The following is a 19,482-nucleotide window of genomic DNA, read 5'->3' as shown; positions in this document are numbered from 1 at the left end:
ATTCATGTCTTGATTCAAACTCATGATCATGAGTAACTACCCTGCCTCTCTGGCATCAGAGGGAAATGGCAATCACTCTAACTGCTGCAAGACCTGATCTTCACAGATTATCACTTTTGGTGAGGAAAGGTCTCTCATATGAACCATGCACCATGCAGCCATGAACCATCGCTAAAGAATAGCCAGGAAGACTAAGGTCAAAATGAAGAATCATAGATGAACATGGTGACTCACTTGACTAATCCTGCTCTAGAGAGGGTGAACAGCCAGAAGAGCTCACAGCTGAGTCATGCACTGAAAAAGGCTTGTTTGTCTCCTCTGTCTGAGGTCTGAATAGCACATATATGTGCAGAAATTAGCAAGGCTTGCCTGTGATTCATAGAGGAAATGGGTTCCATTAGCAACAAATGCTCACAAAGAATATTTCAACCTGCTGTAGGTAATTCTTCATAGAACAATTCAAAGTCATATAAACTTGTTATCTGCAAGAAATATGAATAATTCACTGACATGCAAACCGGAAAAATTATTACACAACAATATGAGGGTATTTTTCTTACTTTGTAGGGTACCAAACCCTTCTTTGTAATGCCCAAGCTAAATTCCCATTTTTTTTTTTTTATTTCTCTGTCAAAAGAGAATACATGCACAGGAAACTCCTACTGAGTAAAACATGGGTTGCATTAAGTTAATGTCAGAGCTCCAAATTAATTCTTCTGTCGCATCCAGTGTAACTATCTTTGGTTGTTCCAGTATGTCAGCTTCAAACAAGCATCTCCCCTGTTTTGTAAAGAAAAGATAGCAAGATTTTTCCCACAGCATCTGTGTCATTCTATGAATAAAATTCACAAGTAACTTTACATCCAGGACAACAGACTGGATAGATGAGTGTACTGATTTTTTCTTCAGAAGTTCCTCATCCAGCAATGCATTGGATACAAAGAATAGCATAGACTGAGCTGAGACCTGAACTGTACTTAACATTTCTAATGTTAGAAATGCATGGCTTAATTTATAACTGAACGAAGGCCATACACACACAGATATCTGGATGGCTTTGAATTCCTGCTTTGAATGAGCTGGAAGCCTCTGCCACAGCCAGTGAAGAGGAAATGTATAAGCCTGAGAAAAAAATTGCATCTTTTTTTTAATCATGCAAAAATTGCCTCTCAATGACTTCCTTAAAAAGATAAAAATTTTCCTTTGTTGTGTGTCTGCTAGAGGTTCTTGTACATAAAAGTATTATGAGGTATTTTGCTGTCACTTTCCACTTCAGTTGGACTCCATAGCAACCAACAGCCCACGAATTACACACTCCGCATTCAGGTCTGTGTTACGAATCTCCTCCTACATGCACTCATTCATATTGTGGGCACCCTCACCAAATGAATACTTTGTCCCTGATGTTAACGTGACTGAGCAAGGACCCTTTTTTACAAGTAGTTTGGCTGACAAACAGGGACCTTCAGAGCCCCTGTGCTTCAGGAGGGAAAGTTCTGGTGGTGGGCTCTTCACACACATGATAGAACCAGCTTCCACCAGGGACAAGGCGGCATCTGTTCTTCCCTTTGCCTCAGCCCACAGAAGTGTCACACCATCTAGCAGGGGATCAATCCAAGATCAAGCACAGAATTGTTACACCCCTGAGAGCTGAAAAAAATCCCTCCCAGAGCTCTCCAGAAATTTGATCCCAATGTCATGCTTGAACACTGTGCAAATTTCTCTGTTGAGAAGGAATAAGTGACAATCACAGGCAGTGTGTTATGATATTGTGGAAATTATCAAATGCCCTATACTACACCACCTAACTGCAATCAATAAATCAGTTTGACAGAGCCACTGCTATAATTTGCCTGGCTATTCCCAAAAGCAATGTCCCCTGTGAGGAGCATGGGGAAGACAAGCAAAGAATTCATTCCAGCATGAGCAGAGCCAGGGAGTCTGTGGTGGTTTCAGGTTAGTGGCCTCCACTGTTAGGAATTTAGGAGATGATAACACACAGATCAGGATCCTGTTTAGGAGGTAGTTTTTAATCTCCTATTGTGATCTCACCAGTGTTGTGATGGTTTCCTCAAAGCAGAGCTGTAGTAATAATGAACAAAACAAATAGCTGGTGCATGAATGGCTATGGCTAGAAGCATTAGGATTGATGACCTCTATTGCTTATTTTACTCTGTGCGATTGCAAAACTTTTTCTTATTCCTTCTTGGCACTACAATCCATCCTTGCATCACATTAAGCTATTTGCTCAATTTCTTGCATCATTGCATTTCACAAGTTAAGTTTTCATTACAGAAAGGGAAAGGATTTTCTTTTGAACATTATGAAGCTACTGTTTAATCACTGAAAGCAATTATACATCTCCTTTGCTTTGTTATTGGAAGGTACAAATGGCATCACTGATTCAGTTTCTCTGATGTCATGTTTCCTCTATGTTAGTCTACTATGTCCCCTCTAGTTGTATCTCCTCTGCATCTTCAACATCTTCCCATCTGAAATAGCCCTGAACGTTTTTTCTCTCCTGATGCAATTACCTCTCTTATTCATAACACTAATGAATTATTTTCATTCTCTCTTTTTTTTTTTTTTGCTAGATAGTTATATATTTTTACATCCCCTTCTTTTTGAAATAATACAGTGTAAAGTGAATTTCGTATTCAAAGTGAGTTTGGAATATCAGCATGCATAAAATAGTTCATTATCTTTTCCTATTTATTCTCCATCTCATTCTTAATGCAGCCTAACAATTAACTTTTCTGACCGTCACTGCACAATAAGTACACTTCCTAATTGTACTGTCCATAACAACACGATGCTTTTCTTAAAAGGTTAAAAGTAATTGAAAATCCAGATGAAACTTCAGAGTTAAGAAAGGATGAAGGATCTGCATATCAGATGTGGCCACATATTAAAATCCAACATTTTCTTGGGCTTCCTTGCACAATAATGCTGCTTTTCTAGGTCATTCTAGAGTTTTCCACAATTTTTGTTAGTCCTCACTAACCTATATGACTTTCCATTTATTTTTTGTCACACCACCATTTACCTCAGCTGTGTCTACCAAAAGACTATTACTACTGGGCATTATGATGCCACATAATTCTGCCGCTTGCAAATTCTACTCTCTGTCTAAAGTATCAGGACCCCTTCATCTGTATATCTTAAAAAACTTTACTAAAAAGTTCCCTGGAAGATCTTTTATTAGCTAACCAAATGGCATATTTACATATTTTACGTTAAAGGATTCCAAGAAAATTATCTAATTGTCCCTTTTCTTACAAACAGTCATTCTTACAGCAGACTTCAGTGATGACTAGATCAAACAGTAAAGTTAAAATCAAATAACTGTTCACCAATGCATGTTTTTTGAGAGTGCTGGGTTCAGAATGACAAAAGTCATATTATCGTTTGTGGACATTCAAACAGCACCTGGTTACTCAGTCCAGAAAGCCTTGAAAAATGTATCTCTTAAGAGATATTGGGTAAAAGGTTACCAAGACATGAGAGGAAGTGGCAAAAAGTAGAAATGCAAGTATATCTGTTGAAGAATAGTTAGAGGATCAGGGACATGGATCATTGATAGAGCTGTAGGGTACAGATCAATAAAAGAGCTGTACAAGCAAAGGCCTGCATGAGAAAATGCCTGCGTGAGAAACAAGCCTGAGAACCAAAAGCGAGTTTTAAGGAGGTACAGTGCTGTGCTGATAAGAGGTACTGACCATGAGAAGGGAGAAAGAACTTTGATTTCTCAAGTTAAAACATAAATAGTAGAAGCTTGCCAAATGTAGTCTTTTATCTAACCCAATTATGTAGAAACAAGAATGCGCTTTCATAAGTTTAAACCAATCAAGAACTGACAAGCATGTATACTTACACTATGTAAGTGCCTCTGTATTATCAATAAACGAAGCTTGCTTTATCAATCGCACTGATAGTCTGCATGTCTTCCCTCGCCGAAGTCAGCAAGATATATCCTAGCAAATACCTAAACTGGCTGCTAAATCAGGCAAACAGCATGCACTTGGCTTATGCCTGTGCCTAAATCTGGGCAGTGAAAGTAGCAGATATTAGAAACACGTACAAAACTGATGTCAATCACAAAAAGGTTTATAATTTGTTTTAGTTGGAGCCTTTCAGGCCACATAAAAGACAGACATGAAAATATTCTAATGATTTCTTACAAATAAATTTAAAAATGTGTCAAGTATTATATATCATAGAGGTTTCCCACTGGAACAATAAGCAACTTTGATACAGCTGACAAGATGGAGGAACTTGATATTATTGATGTAGAAATAATCACTGGGGAACTCAAAACAGATGCAATGAAGATTCATAAGACAGCAGTCAAGAAAAAATTAACTGTATGTCTCTGCAGAAACAATGTTGAAAACTTGTTATAATGATTCAAGCAAACAGGAGAGAAGGACCAAAGAAATGAAACTGTGTAGATTTATGAAATAAAGACTGATAAAAGTGTATAGAATCATGATGCTGCTAGCCACAAAGAAACCACTTTGCACAGTTATGCTGAAAAGGATATACAGTGCCAAGAAGCTCAACAAAAATGAGCATTTTCATCCTAGACACTTTTGAGTGGATCATATTTCATGCAACTTCATTGAAGAAAGTGAGAGAATGAATAGAAAATCCATTCCCCCTAAAAAAGCAGATTTATTTTTTTTCCACAGAAAGAGTAAATAAGCCATTTCTGTAGAAGACTGCAGACTTTACAGAACCTTTAGCAAGATAAAAATAGGTTGTGATCCAACCAACAATGAAGAGCCTGGTGACATGTCACCAGTGAAATTGGAAAAGGTATGTCTTTTTACTCTCATTCTCCATGTTTGCCCCAGAGTTCATTGGGTTGGGTATCCAACCTCCTATGTGGACAACACCTGACAGAAGTTGCTTTGGGAGGTCTGGATTCCACTGGCACATGACTCCCCAATATGTCAATCAACAAAAGTATGATAACTGAATGAATTTTGTAAGCAGCTGGCAGAAAATGAAAATAATGGAAAGACACCATCAGTCTCCACCATACGACATTGCAGTAGAAACCTTAGGAATTTAATTCTATAGGCAGCATAAATGACAGCTACTGTAAGAGCTTTGGTGGGTGCAGCAGTTGCCCCTTTTGAAGGGGAATTACTGAACACAGAGACCAACTATCTTCAGCGTTGTTCTACGTGGTGTTACAAGCCTTGTATGGATGGCACCAATGAAGCAAACCTAAAGCCTAAGGAAAGCTAAAAATATTTTTCTGTGGATTTTACTACCACTTAGGCTGGATTGGTTGGGTTTGAGGAAATAAAAAATGTTGACATCCTGAGATGGCTTCAACCACCTGATGCTGTGAAAGTGAGGATGTGAGTATTGCTGGGACGGGCAAGGTTTCTTTGAAAAAAGTAGTCCTTTGGAATGGCTTGGGGGGTTTGGGGGTGTTTGTTTGGCCTTCAAGTTGCAAATTATGGTTTTCTGAGAGAACTGAATGACAAGGGGAAAAGATGTGAGCCTAGCATGACTCCCCTGAAATTTTTCCAAAGCAGCAACTTGAACGAATTAATGTTACTGGCCCACCTCATTTCAAAATACAACAGTGCTGAGACTGGCCTTCTCAAAGAAGATGAAGCAATTATGGAACAAAAATCTAAAAGCTGAGGCTGCAAATTGAAAATTAGAAACTGACAGGATTGCAGTTGTTTTCAAAATGCCTCCTGTGCAGGATCAGTGGACAAAATAGGCTAGAATCAAATTTTAAAGTATGATTTTAGATAACCACAAAAGGGAAAATTAAGCTTATTTTAGAACTCTAAGATCAATATTCATAATTTTTGAGTACTTCAATTTATGTGAATGCACAGGCTAAGTACATTATTTCTCCATTATTAAAAAAATAAAAGAGAAAAAATATCTGTCAATCTACCTGAAGCAATTAATCAATGCTTTATTTATATTTAGTTATCTGGATTTGAAATCTTGAATTTCTGAAATAAATTCTGCCTTTTAACTAAGATTTATAATTCCACAATCTAGCAGCATGAAGGATTTTTCTTGAATGGGATGGGGTGGACTTCGGTGTAACATGCTAACAGCAAGAGTGTGTAGTAACTGCTTAAGCTGAGATCCCAAAGGCAGCAGAAATAGAAGTGTGGAGCCTTGTATTGGATGTATGGTAATGGGGAAAAGAAGCCCAGCCTGATCACCCTTATTCCCCTGGCACCAGCACAATTTTTTGATATGTGCCAGCAATTCCCAGTTGGGTACAGATGAGTGTTGCAGGTGCAGTGTAGTCCTTGCCTTGGAATAATAATGTTATATAATTATTTTTGCAGAGCATCAAATTTTCTTAGGAATTGCCAGTGAAAAACAATCTAAGTGATTCATAAACTATTAAAGTGAGTTGAGCTGAAAAGAGAATTTCATGTGAATTGCAATGTTAGGGATTCTGAAATAAAAGTTTCATTAATTCCTTATTAAAGAAGTTATCAGCAACTCCTAAATTACTCTGGCCTCTATACAATCTCCACTTATATGTGTGGAGATTTAGTCTCTTCTTTCTGGGAACTGCTGTTTCATGGCTTGCTGGAGAAGTTTCTGGGGGAAAGAGTTGCATTTTAAGTTTCTAACCAACTGGAAACTGTAAAATGATAATGTAATTTGTACTCTTCTATTTCTGTTTGTATTTCTTTTTATTATGAAGCTAACATAATTAATTCTAAATAATTTTTTCACGCTTCTATTAAGAATTTTCACATAGTCAATACAGAAAATTTCTGAAGAAATGCGATTAATTGAAGTCATTACTCTGTACTACTAATTCAATTATAAATAGTTGTTAATGAAACAACATATGTAAGAATTAAGTTCAGAAAATAAGAGAAAAAGACCTGGTGCTTTTGAACTCAATGCACAGCGATGTCCTGCCAGACCCTATGCTGGTATTTGAAGGAGGCATCTCTGGAACCAGATAGCTGGAGCAGCCAGGACTTTTACTCCAAACACAAGCACTCAAATAAAGATACAGGCAGCAGGGAGGCCCTGTTTTGTCAAAAGTCAGCCAAATAGAGGCAGAAAAAGGATCAGCAGACATTGACACAGGAAGTGTAGTTACATGGCCTTGAGAAAAATTCCAGAAGTAAAACCTGAGTATTAGAGGCAAATGTGTAAATCTTGAACAAATAAATCACTCCTTGTTTTTACTTCTTGTTTCTGGAAAGCATTTACACGCAGTCATTGTTACAAACTTGTTTGCAAAGAAATACCTGATTTTTTTCATCTTTTTCTTCCCATTAAAAAAAAAACAGAAAGCCTTTAATTATTTTTTTACCTTTTAACTTTTTTTAAGTAGCAAAGCCTACTTTTCAGGAGATGTCATCGGAGATGTCATCAGAGATGTTTGCACCTTAACAGGGAAGATATGGCTTTCAGAAGAATTAATATATTAAAGTTATAATTTGGTATCATGGGATGATTTGTTAAAATCACCAGGTTTCTTAATACTACACGGGTTGTCCTTTTTTTTTTTTGTATGTTATTGTCTCACAGTTTAGTCTATAGTGAAAGGGGAAAATTAGGCAGGGACAGTCCATTTCTATAGATCTCTGCACACCCATAGGACACACTTGTTACAACAGCAGAATTAATTTTCTTAAAAGTAACTGTAGTACATACTTCTCTTTATTCTAGACAATATTTTGACTTCACCAAAACTTTACTACAAAGGCCTTATGCAGTATCAAAGAAGAACTACAAGTGATCAAGTCTTTGCAAAGTGAATCCAAAAATGTTGCAGTTAGTTTCACTCCACAAAAACACATTTCAGGGTCTCCGTGATTTTTCACCCTGATCTGGCAGAACTCTTGACCACTCCATTCCCTTGCATCAGGCTGACTTAGCTTTGGTTAATATTTTGCAATAGTGTTTAACAGCCAAGTGAATGCACTGCTTTTGTTTCTGCATGAGACGTGTATTGAGTCATGAGGTATTTAAGCAAATGTCTGATGCAAAGCGTATCAGAAGTGTCATTATTGATGAGGAGTACACAGAATGCCACAGTTACCTGTATCTTAGTTGCAAAATGTTTTCTAATATTTGGAAATATAATTCTGCTTAATATTCGGGATAATTTTGTTTTTATTCTATATATCCACTGATTACTACCACATTTTGTTAAGGTAAACTATTATACATAGGAAGAGTTGTATCCCACCTCTTAGTATCCTCAACTTGTATTACATTGTCATATTTTCCAGACTTCTTGTTGTGCTATTCTTTTGTTGACTTAGTTCAAGCTTGTCTCTTGTGCTAGTGCTTAGGTTACAGGACAGTTGAGGTGGGTAAAGGTGAGTGACACTACTGGTGTCCTGCTGACAATGTTCCTGTAATACAGCTCAGACTCTTTGCTTCCTCAGTGGTATCACTTTACTGTGTATAACTCCATTTGTAGTCCATCTTTTGCCCCAAAACCCTTCTGTGCCCAGTCAATATTTTTTACCCGCAAATACCTGATTTAAGAAATCAACAGGTGAGAAAATCCCAGCAGAGACAAACCTGTCAGCCAGGACTAAACCAGCAATGGCAGGTATGTCTGGTGTCTCACAAGTCTCTTTGGCCTTTAACAAGGAGCCAATATCTGCTAAGCCTTTTTTTGAAGTAAATCCCAAAGTGATCCTGAAGTACTTTTAAATGATTCACATAAAATGTTCTCTGAAAGAAAGTGAATGTGCATGTACTCATTTTAGCAGAGAATAATAATAAGATGCTGGAAAAAGAAAAGGCGCTCATTGGCAGCACAGCATACACAAATTGCCATTTCCCCCAGACTTGCAAAACTCTTCTATTCAAACAGAATTGAAGGCTTTATCAGAATAAAAGTGAATTTGAATTGCAGGAGCCAGCTAGAAGTGTCTTACATGTAAATGAGAACCTAAGGAATGGAAAGATTTCCCACCATCTCTTCCTAGGTCGGAGTTTATTCCTCCTCCTTTTCTAACTTTTCTAACATTAGTTTTCTAATGAATATTGAAGTACGTTTGGAAGGAGGATTTTTCATCAATCTCTTTCTCCTTTAATATAAATCACATTTTTCTTTTGTACCTGTACAACAGACAGGTCGGATTAACCCTGGGAAAGCAAGGCAATGCACACTTATGGAGAAACCTTGCAAAGTGGGAAGAGCTTAGAGGATCACAGATCCAAGGTGCCTTAGATAGGTTTATCACACTCAGGTGTAGATTTCCCTGGTTAGAAATACCTTTACAAAAGCAATCCTGTGTGCTAACATGTAGCCTAGCACTCTGAAGGGGTGCAGGCAGCACACACTCTGTAGATTGATCTGTGCATATCTAACATACGTGACTGGCATCTCTTGGATTTGCTGTGAAAGGCAGCCAGGAAGAAGGAAACAGTGAAATGTTTAACCCTGGCAAAGGGTGCAAATGTTCCTGATCACACCATGGAAGTGGTCTTGTGTTGTTACCCCTTTTTTTCACCTATGTTACTTCATTCATAGCTGAATTTATGGAATTCAGTTCCTCTACTCACATGGTATAAAACCAGAGGAGCTGAGATTGTGACTTTGTGGAAAGGAGCACAGGACTGACTATCTGTAGGAAAGAATGAGGAAGATGTCGGGATAGCTGGAACACAATGAAGAAAAGCAGATTGGCTTAAAAAGGTTAAAAAATATCTTGAGCTTCCTGCTTCTTTAATCCAGACCATCAGGTCTTGGTGCAGTATGTGAGAATATGTGTCTTTGAAAGTACATTGAGCGTGGTTCTATGGGATCAGACCAAAGGCTCTCCTGTGAGGAACAGGTCCTTCATAAGAGGTTTGACACACAGCAGGTTGGCAAGGTGTCTTGGGGTGACTTTATGATGTGTATCCCATATCGCTGTTCTATGCCCAGAAATTAATTTTGTGCCTTTCTATGCCTTTAAACTGAGCCTGAGAGGGGGGAGGAAAAACTGAGCAAAACTTCTTCAAAACAGTTTGCATCTTGTTCAAGGTCACACAGAGATAGAGGTGGTCCTCTGAGCTCAGCTATGGCAGCAGAGTGAGAGTAGGGAAGCAGCCGGCTTGATGCTTTCCAGCCAGCTTTCGGCCAGTTTTTCAACTCCTTTTCCTCTGGAGAGTTGAACTTTTGTTTTCCTGGGACTTTGATTTTTTCCCTTCTTCTCTGCTGGACTGTTTCAACATCAGAATACATTGGGAGGACTTTCCACCAAGGCCTTGGCCCTGGAGGTGGGCCCACCACCTTGTCCTAGTTCCAAGGAGGTGGAGAGAGAGATCTATGGAAGGACTCTGAAATTTTCCCAGGTTTCTCTCAGCAGAGCAAGAGGTTATATTATTTAGCATTATTATCCTTTCCCTGTGTGTTTGTTAAATAAATAGTTTTTATCTCTTTCACTTTCCTTCCAGGAAAATTAATTTTTTCCTGAACCTGTTGGGGGAGGGATGGTTGTAACCTACCTTTTATCAGAGGATATGTTTCTAAATTTGGCCAAACCGGCACACAAGGTTAAAAGAGAGAGCATACTAATTTGTTACTGAAAATCAAGTATTTTTTCATAGGTATGTTGATACGACAGTCACTAGCTTACACTTTCAATCAAACCCTGAAATTTGGTCCCTAAAGAGGTATTATGGGATATTATATAAATACCTTCCATATATACTCCATGCATACCCTTTTCAAATAGGTTTTTATTGAACCTCTAGCATCATAACATTACTTGGTGCTGTGATTTATATTGCATTTGTGAAGGAAAATTGGCACCACATGTGTTAATACATGCACAGACATGCGCCATCCACTGCACTTCTGCAATGGAAAAGTGGAAAAGAGATACCATCTCTCTATGAAGAAAAGGATATTTGCATATTACCTCTCTCTTAAAAAATGAATCTTTACTAGCTTGGGTTTGCTCAGCATGGGCAGTTTTCATAAGCAGTTATGTAGGAAATAGTGTCAGCAGGAGGCTAACTGGCTTGCTTTGCCCTCTGTCCCTGCAACAAATGGACCCTCCAGGAAGTTTCCAGAGCTGAGATTATCATGGTCTGTGAACAAGGGGTAGTTACTTTTTGCTGCCTCTGTGGTTGCTGCACTTAATAAAAACAAAAGCTGTGAGAGTGCAATCAGAATTTAAGACCAAAATTTCCTCTGTCTTAAGAAGTGATTCCATTTTCTCATCTTTAGGAATCAAATCTCCAGTCATGACATATTAGTTATGATGCTCCAACTCTTTTATTGGATTACCATGATAGAGGAGGCAAAATACAGAAGATCTTCAACAATTCGATTTTTTAACTAGTTTATTGGAATGACTTTACTCCTCCATCCTTTCCCCTGTCCTCCTACTCTATCTGCTTGGTTATATTTTTAGGTGTATGCGGCAGTTGGGTGCTGGTACCACTTAATTTCACACATCACTGAGAGCATCCCATGGTCATGGCACTCTCACCAGCATAACCACAGGGCCAACCGTGTCTCTCTCACCCTCCAGCTTCACCATGGCAAAGAAATACCCTGAGGCAGGGTGACTGTGGTGGCAGGGCAGAATTTACCCCAGTGTGCTGTTCAGCTATTTCATGCGACTGAGCAGCCACCCACAACATTAACATCCCGACCAAATTCATGCTGTCTGTTGTAACTCCTGTGGGATCACCTGGTCTGCTAACAGCACCAGTTCCTAAGCACCCCTTGTGCTGCTCTGAGGGTGCTGAAATTGGAGGATGCTCAGCACTTGTCAGAGTGAAAAGAGCAGATATTTCAGTGTAAAATGCAATTGACACAGGGCTCAGAGTTCAGAGGAAAAAGTCTAAAATAAATCATGGCCTGGGGAAATAATATAACAAGGAAGTATTAAAATTTAAAAATTTCAAATGTATTTCAGGATTCCAGCTCAGTATTTACACTATTTTCTGATGCTTCTACTGCATGTAGCTTATTAAATAGCTTGCTAGAGAATTAACTTTTTTTCCTTCCCTGACTCTTTGCAGTCTGTTCCTGCTGCAATGCCTGACTTTGCCTTAGTTGCTTTTAGTTAGGTTGGCAAGTTAGAAAGTGATCAGGATATTAGATATTGAGAAAACTTGATTTGGGAAGTGCTCTGACAAAAAAAGTGTTCTGGTCTCTTCCTACACAGCCTAACCTCAAAAAGTGGCTATTTACAAGAGCCTTCATTCATGGTTTCCAGCAGTTTCCAAAGTCCAAAAGGGCAAAGAACCACGCCAAGACAGATGTCATACTGCTTGGCTTCCTACTATTCTGTGGATGCAGCTCTGTTATGGTGTTCTTTTACAGATCCCATCTGTGACAATGACATACACAGCACACTTAGGACTATGGGTTGTTGTGTTAGGGACAAGTGCCATCACAACTGTGTGCGGTTTCTCTTTTCTGACACCCAGACATAAACCCTCACGCAAAAATTTGGTCTTTTGAGACAGTCTGCGAAGAAAAGCAGGGGATGTGTATGCACATCTGTGTGTTTGCTGTGTATAGGTGTTTGTATATTTTTCTTTATCAACTGTCCTTGGGAATTGGGAATTGGATTTGCTTTCTTTTCGCCACAGGAGGAAAGTGGCATAGAGCCACTCTCCAGTCTGCCCTACATTTTCCTGTGCTATCCTGCAGGCAAGCTCCTGCAACTGTGTTTTTCACCTACAGGCACTGTCCTTCACAGCTCTTCAGTCAGCCCTCAGCCCAACACCATCCAGTCACCTCTTCTCTCTCAAAATGTGTTTGATTGCCAATCCCTCTCCATGGATTTTTTTTTTCTTTTCAATCAGGCTTCTCTCATTCTTCAACATATGCTTCATAACTTTCCCAGCTGTTGTTTTTCTTTCTCTTTTTTCAGATATCTTTTTTCAGATATTTTCCTTCTCTTTTTGGATTCCCTACTCAGCCCTACACAGGATTTGCATTTGTGTATGTCATCCTGCTGTCATTCATATGGGCTACAATTGCCTTCCCAAATATGGCTTCCATGATAAATGGTGCTAACTGAATTAAGTTGCCGCCCTTCAAGCAAATTAAAACATTTCAAGACAGAGCTTCTTTTTGCCTTCTTTGTCCAACATTTAATTTGCACATCTGTTACTCTTCAAAATGAGTATTCTGCTTATGCTATGCTGCTTTCCCCTACTACCCTGAATTCTGCTACCATTTCAGACCAGCTCAGTAACGTAATATGAACTTTTTTTATGCAGTGTGCTTCTAAGCTATTTATTGGTCAATGCAATGCTTGAACCACGATGTCAACCTGCATTACCGTAAGCATCTTCCAACAGATAATCACTACCTCCTAACAAAACCCAAAGACTTGATGTGTAAAAATCATTCTGGTGTTAGGACTGCCTGCACTTCAGCTGTGATCTCTCATGATAAACAGACATGAGGCCGAGTTATTGCCACAGTTTGCCTGTGACTATAAATCAGTCTCAACAGATGTTTATTCCCTCATATTCTTTTAAGCATCTGAGACTATGCTTGAAATATGTTGGAACAATCAGCACTTGAGACATATTCTTATACCAACAGGATCTGATGATGATAATATCCTTGTAATTATACCACTTTGAGCATTCTCAGCAAGAACATACTTGGTTTTTATCACAATCCTTTAAAATATTTATAGCTGTTAGTTTACCACTATGTCAGAACATTTCCTCTCCCTTTAGCCTCAGTACACTTCCCTACAGCATGGTAAGTATCTGGCATTTGACATCTTGATTAATAAAAGACGATTTATGGCTAGCAGTTGACTTGGGATTGTATGTTGTAAACAAAGCAGCAGGTTTTCTCTGTCTGACTCACAGAATTTTTGGAGTTATGTGACAGCTTCTAAGGCACAGGCATGAAGACAGAAATTAATTACCATCTTACTGCAAAAGACTATTGAAAGTATTCTGCCCCCTACCCCAAGCCCCCATTTGCAGAGGATTGTGATTGGAGTTCTTCTGCTGGCTCTTTACACAAAAATAAATTTTACTCTGGCTGAACAACCTTGAAAGAAATATTTTTGCTTGTAAGATTAATGAACACCTCCTGCTGAATTACCTGTTCACCCAAAGTTCCATCTCCTTGGTGTTTAAGCAGCATGTATTAGAAGGCAGTAGCAGATGTAGGAACAGCTGTGGAAGTTACTGAAGGCTTCCACTCAATCCAACATCTGAGAAGACCCTCTTACCTAACTTCTTTAAAAGCTTCAGTTTCACTGCAGGTGCATCAGAGGAGTGAGGGCTTAGGTTTGGTGAAAAACTGTGAGAAAGAGTATTTGTAATCCAGCACATGGAGCGTTGTTTTTTACATTAAATCCTGGTTCAGGTCTCATCAAAACTGTATGTATGCATTTGTTTGTTTTACAAACTGGAAATTTTTATCATGCAAATTATTTAATTAAAAAAAATCATTACATGATCAGTTTGACATCCTTATCTGTTTTTATTGCTGCCCAATTTGCATTCAAAAATAATGTGCTCTGTAAGCAGTGGTGTAAGTAAAGTCTTTGTGGGTTTCAGGTAGGTTCACACCTTGAGTTCTGACCGAAGTGAAAAACATCCCTCCCCTGTACTAGTGTGCAGTAATATAGCTCAACAGTTTTTTTTCTCCCTCACTATGGAACTTATCCAATCTCTTTCTTTTCTATCCATCTGCTCATTTTCATTTATTCAATACTGAATAAGTAAAAACGAAGGTATTGAATATGTGATTAACATTAACTAACAGATCCAAAATATGCTATGCAGGACCTAAAGACAAAGTGATGACATAATCTCTAAGAAATCTACCTGAACAATGGAGCAAAATCAAACCTATGCAGCAGACGCTAAATTAGTGTGACTCTGGAGCCATGATAGATCTCAGCTAGTGATTTGGCAATAAGAATTATCATCCCCTGTGTTTTTTTCCCAGTCACCAAAGAGGTTTTGGTCAAAACAATCATCATTATATTTTTTAACTATGTGGAAACAAAAATAAAATTCTTGCCAGTGAGCTTTGCAGATGTCACAAACCCTTTGAAATGATAATTGGGGAGCAGGACACTTTTAGCTCTGCACAAGAGCATGAATCACATGCTAGACTGTGCCCACATTATGGATGAGAATGTATGACACATTTACCAGTGGCATTTGTATTTTAGGAAACTGACTTGAAAGCAAATTTGAGCTGAACATAAGCTCAAAATGGGGTAGAGTAGTTAAGAACAGAGTGACAATTTTGTATCTAAAAGGAGAAAACTACTGAGAAGATGAGATAGAGTTATCACTTGATGATTTATTAGTGGAAATTTTTATTCAGTTCATCCACCTGCACCTTAGCAACAACACTAAAATGATAGGAATGGTCCAGAAAATAATGATGAAGAGTATTTTAAACCTGGAAAATCTTCCCAATTCTGAGAGTAAAGGAGTTAAAACTGTTTAAGCTTTGGCATCTTAAATATATTGTGATACATTAAGCTAGTGCACTACTTTCCAGAACATTATCTTTGCTGTGCTGGCTGCCCATAGGTGTATTCTTTACATTGCAGACAACAGGAGGTTGTTTTGTCCTCAAGGAAAAGGGTATTATTTGTTTTACTTTCCCCATGGTTAAATGTGAACACAAAAACCTCTGCTGCAGAGTCGCTAATGCATAATCTTCTTGTTGCCTGACAGTGACTTACCCTACAGTGCCGCCTCCCCAGTAAACTCAAAAATAGGTTAAATATGACGTGGACAGGACATAAAAGTACAAACTTGGGAAGCTGCCATATTTTTGCGGTACATTTAAACTAACATGATCTAGCAGCTGGAAGCTGAAGCTGGAAACATTGAGACTGGAAATTAAAACCTAGTTTGCTAGAGATGTCAGGTCTGGAGGCTGAAATAACAAATGTTTCTAAAAGCTTACATGGAAGTTCTACCTTTGATACATGGCATACCTTAGAAACGTCTTGGATCTGATTTGTCCAAGCATTCATACTACACAAATAATGACATTTCCTGTTAAAAATCAATATATTTATAAGCACAGAAAGTTTCAAGGTTTCTTCTGCCTCTTTGACATGTGATGCCAACAGCAACCATACTCCCAGGCACATAAACGGTAAGAATGTCTGGACTGAAAATGAGTTTATGGATTATAGCTATTCTGATTTTAAAAGACCCTTTGGAAATTATTATTTCTTTATAAATAGCCCCTCATAAATTAGAATTTGATCATAAAGAAAGAGAAGGCACAGCCAGCAGCAAATAAGATTAAAGTTAGGAAGGGCATGCTGAAGGGTTAGCTCTTACTCTTGCATGTCAACATCACGGCCGACTCCATTAGCACTCAGCTGAAATATGAGCTTGTGAACATCTTGCCGTCACTGTAGACACATCTGCAGAAAGGTTGCCCAAGATACATTTATGTAAGATGTGCACAATGCCTGTTTGAAGTTTTTTGTGAAATTTATGTTTCTTCTGGTCAATAACCTGCTTCCATGCTGCTTAATAGGACATTGCACTCACCATTTCCCGCTCCTTAACAGCTTCTCCTCTTGCTGATGCCTTTAGACAGCAAAACAGGAGGAGGCTGTCCATTTACTTACAGCCCAAATCTTGTCCCAAATCCCTGTTGTAGCTGGAGTACCACAAAAGGCCATAGAAAAAACACTTCTTGCCATCTGAATCCACAGAAGAGATGAGGTTCAGTGGCTGAACTGAGGTAAAATTTGCACGTCTTTTAATTTCACTGAGGAATCTTAGGAAAGTACATCCTATGCTATTTGCCTCAGCTTTTCTTCTCTCAAGGCTAAAATTATATTTTCAAAATATGCAGGGTTGCTTTGGTTTTTGCACACACAGACATACACGCACACATACACATGGATGGATATTAAAGGACTTCCAGAAAATCTGAGCCAAATCTGACAGGAATCATTATTCTTTCAAAATCTCATTGCAGTAGCCTTAGACACCAGCACTCTCAGCTTTCCAAGAGCAGGCCCTGATGTACAAGGTTAATCACAAAGATTCATTTTGTTGAGGGATCAGAAACCCAAAGCTGGCTCTATATAATACCTAAATCCCTTAATGCAGCCAGCAGAGCCACAGTGCTTCTGTCCTCTAAAGCTGATGCTTTCTATTAATGCCAGATACCTGTGCATTCATCTTTCTTTTCAGGCCAATTGCTAACAGAAGAGTTTTGTGGTTGGAAGAAAGGCAAACTTGCAGTTCAGAATGACAGGAGATAAACTGCTGGCCTCTTTGTAGTTAATAGGACTTTTATTACTGCCCTCAGTTCACTATTTCACCAAACACATTTGATTATGCAATGTTACACTTCTGTATAATTTTCTGTTCATTTATTCACATGCAAATGAAAATCAGAAACACTTCTGAACTCTGCTTTTCACATGGCGATGAAAGGTTTTCCCAGAAAACAACTGACATGAAAAATTGCAGGCGCATGTGTATTGTTCTCTAATAATTTCTATTATGTAAATTCAAAGCTCCAATTTATTGACTCCTAAGGATAAGACTTTTTCATCGAAAACTTTAGACCATCACAAGATAAAATCCTACCTGGAAATAATCAGAACTGATGATACTTAAAACCTGAATCTGAATTTTGTTCTTTCATATGATTTTTATCAAGATTCAACAGAACACATGGCAAGCCTACAGCTGATTACACTTCTCCATCTCGCCATGAAGGCAGGGAAAATGGAATGGAAAGACTTATGAAGACAAGGAAAATGTGAACATAGTATTCCTGGACTAGCCCCTTTTCTCTGTACCACTTCAAACAGTTAGTGAAAGCTGATTAATCACATTAACATTTAAGGACATTATTTTATAATAATGGCTGGGAGATATCTTTGTTCATACCACTCGGTAAAGAAATTACCTGGACAGAAAATACGCTTCGTGTGAATCTCCCATTTATCAACAACATAGAACAACCAGAGTGTGTAGAAATCACAATGCAGTTTGTGGAAATAGAGCAGAGGCTGCAATTCCCAAAATGGTTCAAACAAACAAACAAGCAAACCAACAATCTCTTAGAAAGTATGATGATAGAATAAATACTGTCAGTTTCTTCTGCACCAGGAGAGCTACAAGAACCTCCACATGCTCTGAGACACTTGCTTTTTTGTCATACTGTTTGGCTATTCTATGATACAGCTGAAGTAACTTACAATCGACATTAATGTATGTATAGAAACAAAACATTATCTGGCTAAAATTTGGAAATATTTCTTTAAAAAAACCCCAGACATGAGCTACTTATATGACACACTCATATACCCTTATCTCTCAATGGTCGTATGTCCTAATAATGAGGACTGGCAGGTGATCAGGTGAGATGGAAGTTATAGTGAAATGGATATATGGTTACAAAATCTTTTGCTGAAAATGGCCTTGCTGCTTCAAGGATGGTGACAAATATTCCATTACGAGTTGAGTGTGTGTGTAAAAAGATAAGGACACTATCTACATTTACCTACTCTGATCCCAGTTGGCTGCAAAAAGCAGAAGAATCTTCCTGCCACAGTGGTCGCGATTTTCCAGGACTCCTGGAAACCCATCTGTCAGAGCCCGTTTGATTCCTGGATCGTCGGCCTTGAAGTTTTTGAACATATCCAGATTTAATTGGCGGTATTGGAAGTACTGAGCCAGCAGTCTGAAGGCCTCAGTTTGGTGAAACTTTCTGGCTCGGAGAAATCTCAAGATGAAGGCATCATCTGTACGTAAAAATCCAATGTCAGGCCTTGTGATGATCATGTCCCTGACTTGCTGGATATCCTGGTGCAAAATGTCTGGGTTTTCATTCAGTTCCAGGCGGGCTTTCTCTATAGTCTCTGGACTAAGTCCAGCTTGTAAATGGGTCATCTCTGCAAAAACCTCTTTTCCAAATCCTTAACTTCAGATGTTTTAGTAGAAGTGCTGGTCCCATTCAACTGATGGTCTGCTGTGAGTGCGAGCCATTCAGATGCTTTTTGCTATCAAGCTGATACTTAACAAATTAAAGCAAAGGGCTTTCCTTATTCTTGCAGAGTAACAGGCCGTTCACATGTACTATACTCCTTCCAAAGGAAAGTGTTGTTTATTCCATCACTTACTAAAAGAAAAAGAAAATATATAAAAGAAAGATTAAATGTGTGTATAAAGTTTTTAGGAATGCATTTCTGAAATTATTTAGCCATAAAATTTCTTTGTATGCTTCATATGTAGGAGGATAGCAGTCACGTAATTTCAGAATGGGTGCATTTAAGATAAGGCAGTCACTAACATCTTGAACATATGTATTCAGGCTTTCAGAAAAGCAATCTGATTTATTGACAATTAATACTAAGCTGTATCAACTTATTATTAGAATACATTTCTCAAAGTTGTCTTACAGAAATGTGGAAGGTGCAGCATCCCCAACTTCAAGCCAAGGATTAGAACAGCAAAAGTAATAGTAATTTTTTTCCACCCCTAATAGGAGCAACATTTCAG

At 38.4% G+C, this 19,482-nt stretch overlaps 1 protein-coding gene across 1 annotated transcript in view; it reads right to left on the bottom strand.

Annotated features, from left to right (window-relative positions):
- CLVS1 (clavesin 1) overlaps positions 1–19,062 on the bottom strand; it is a 92,372-nt gene extending 73,310 nt beyond the window's left edge. The window contains exon 1 of the mRNA XM_069004834.1: positions 18,485–19,062. Within this exon, the coding sequence (XP_068860935.1) occupies positions 18,485–18,873 (389 nt within the window). The 5' untranslated portion in view covers positions 18,874–19,062. The remainder of the gene's footprint in view (positions 1–18,484) is intronic.
- Between the last annotated feature and the right edge of the window lie 420 nt (positions 19,063–19,482).

Source organism: Aphelocoma coerulescens, chromosome 2 (assembly GCF_041296385.1).
Source record: "Aphelocoma coerulescens isolate FSJ_1873_10779 chromosome 2, UR_Acoe_1.0, whole genome shotgun sequence".
NCBI lineage: Eukaryota > Metazoa > Chordata > Aves > Passeriformes > Corvidae > Aphelocoma > Aphelocoma coerulescens.
This window is presented reverse-complemented; position numbering and strand designations above follow the sequence as displayed.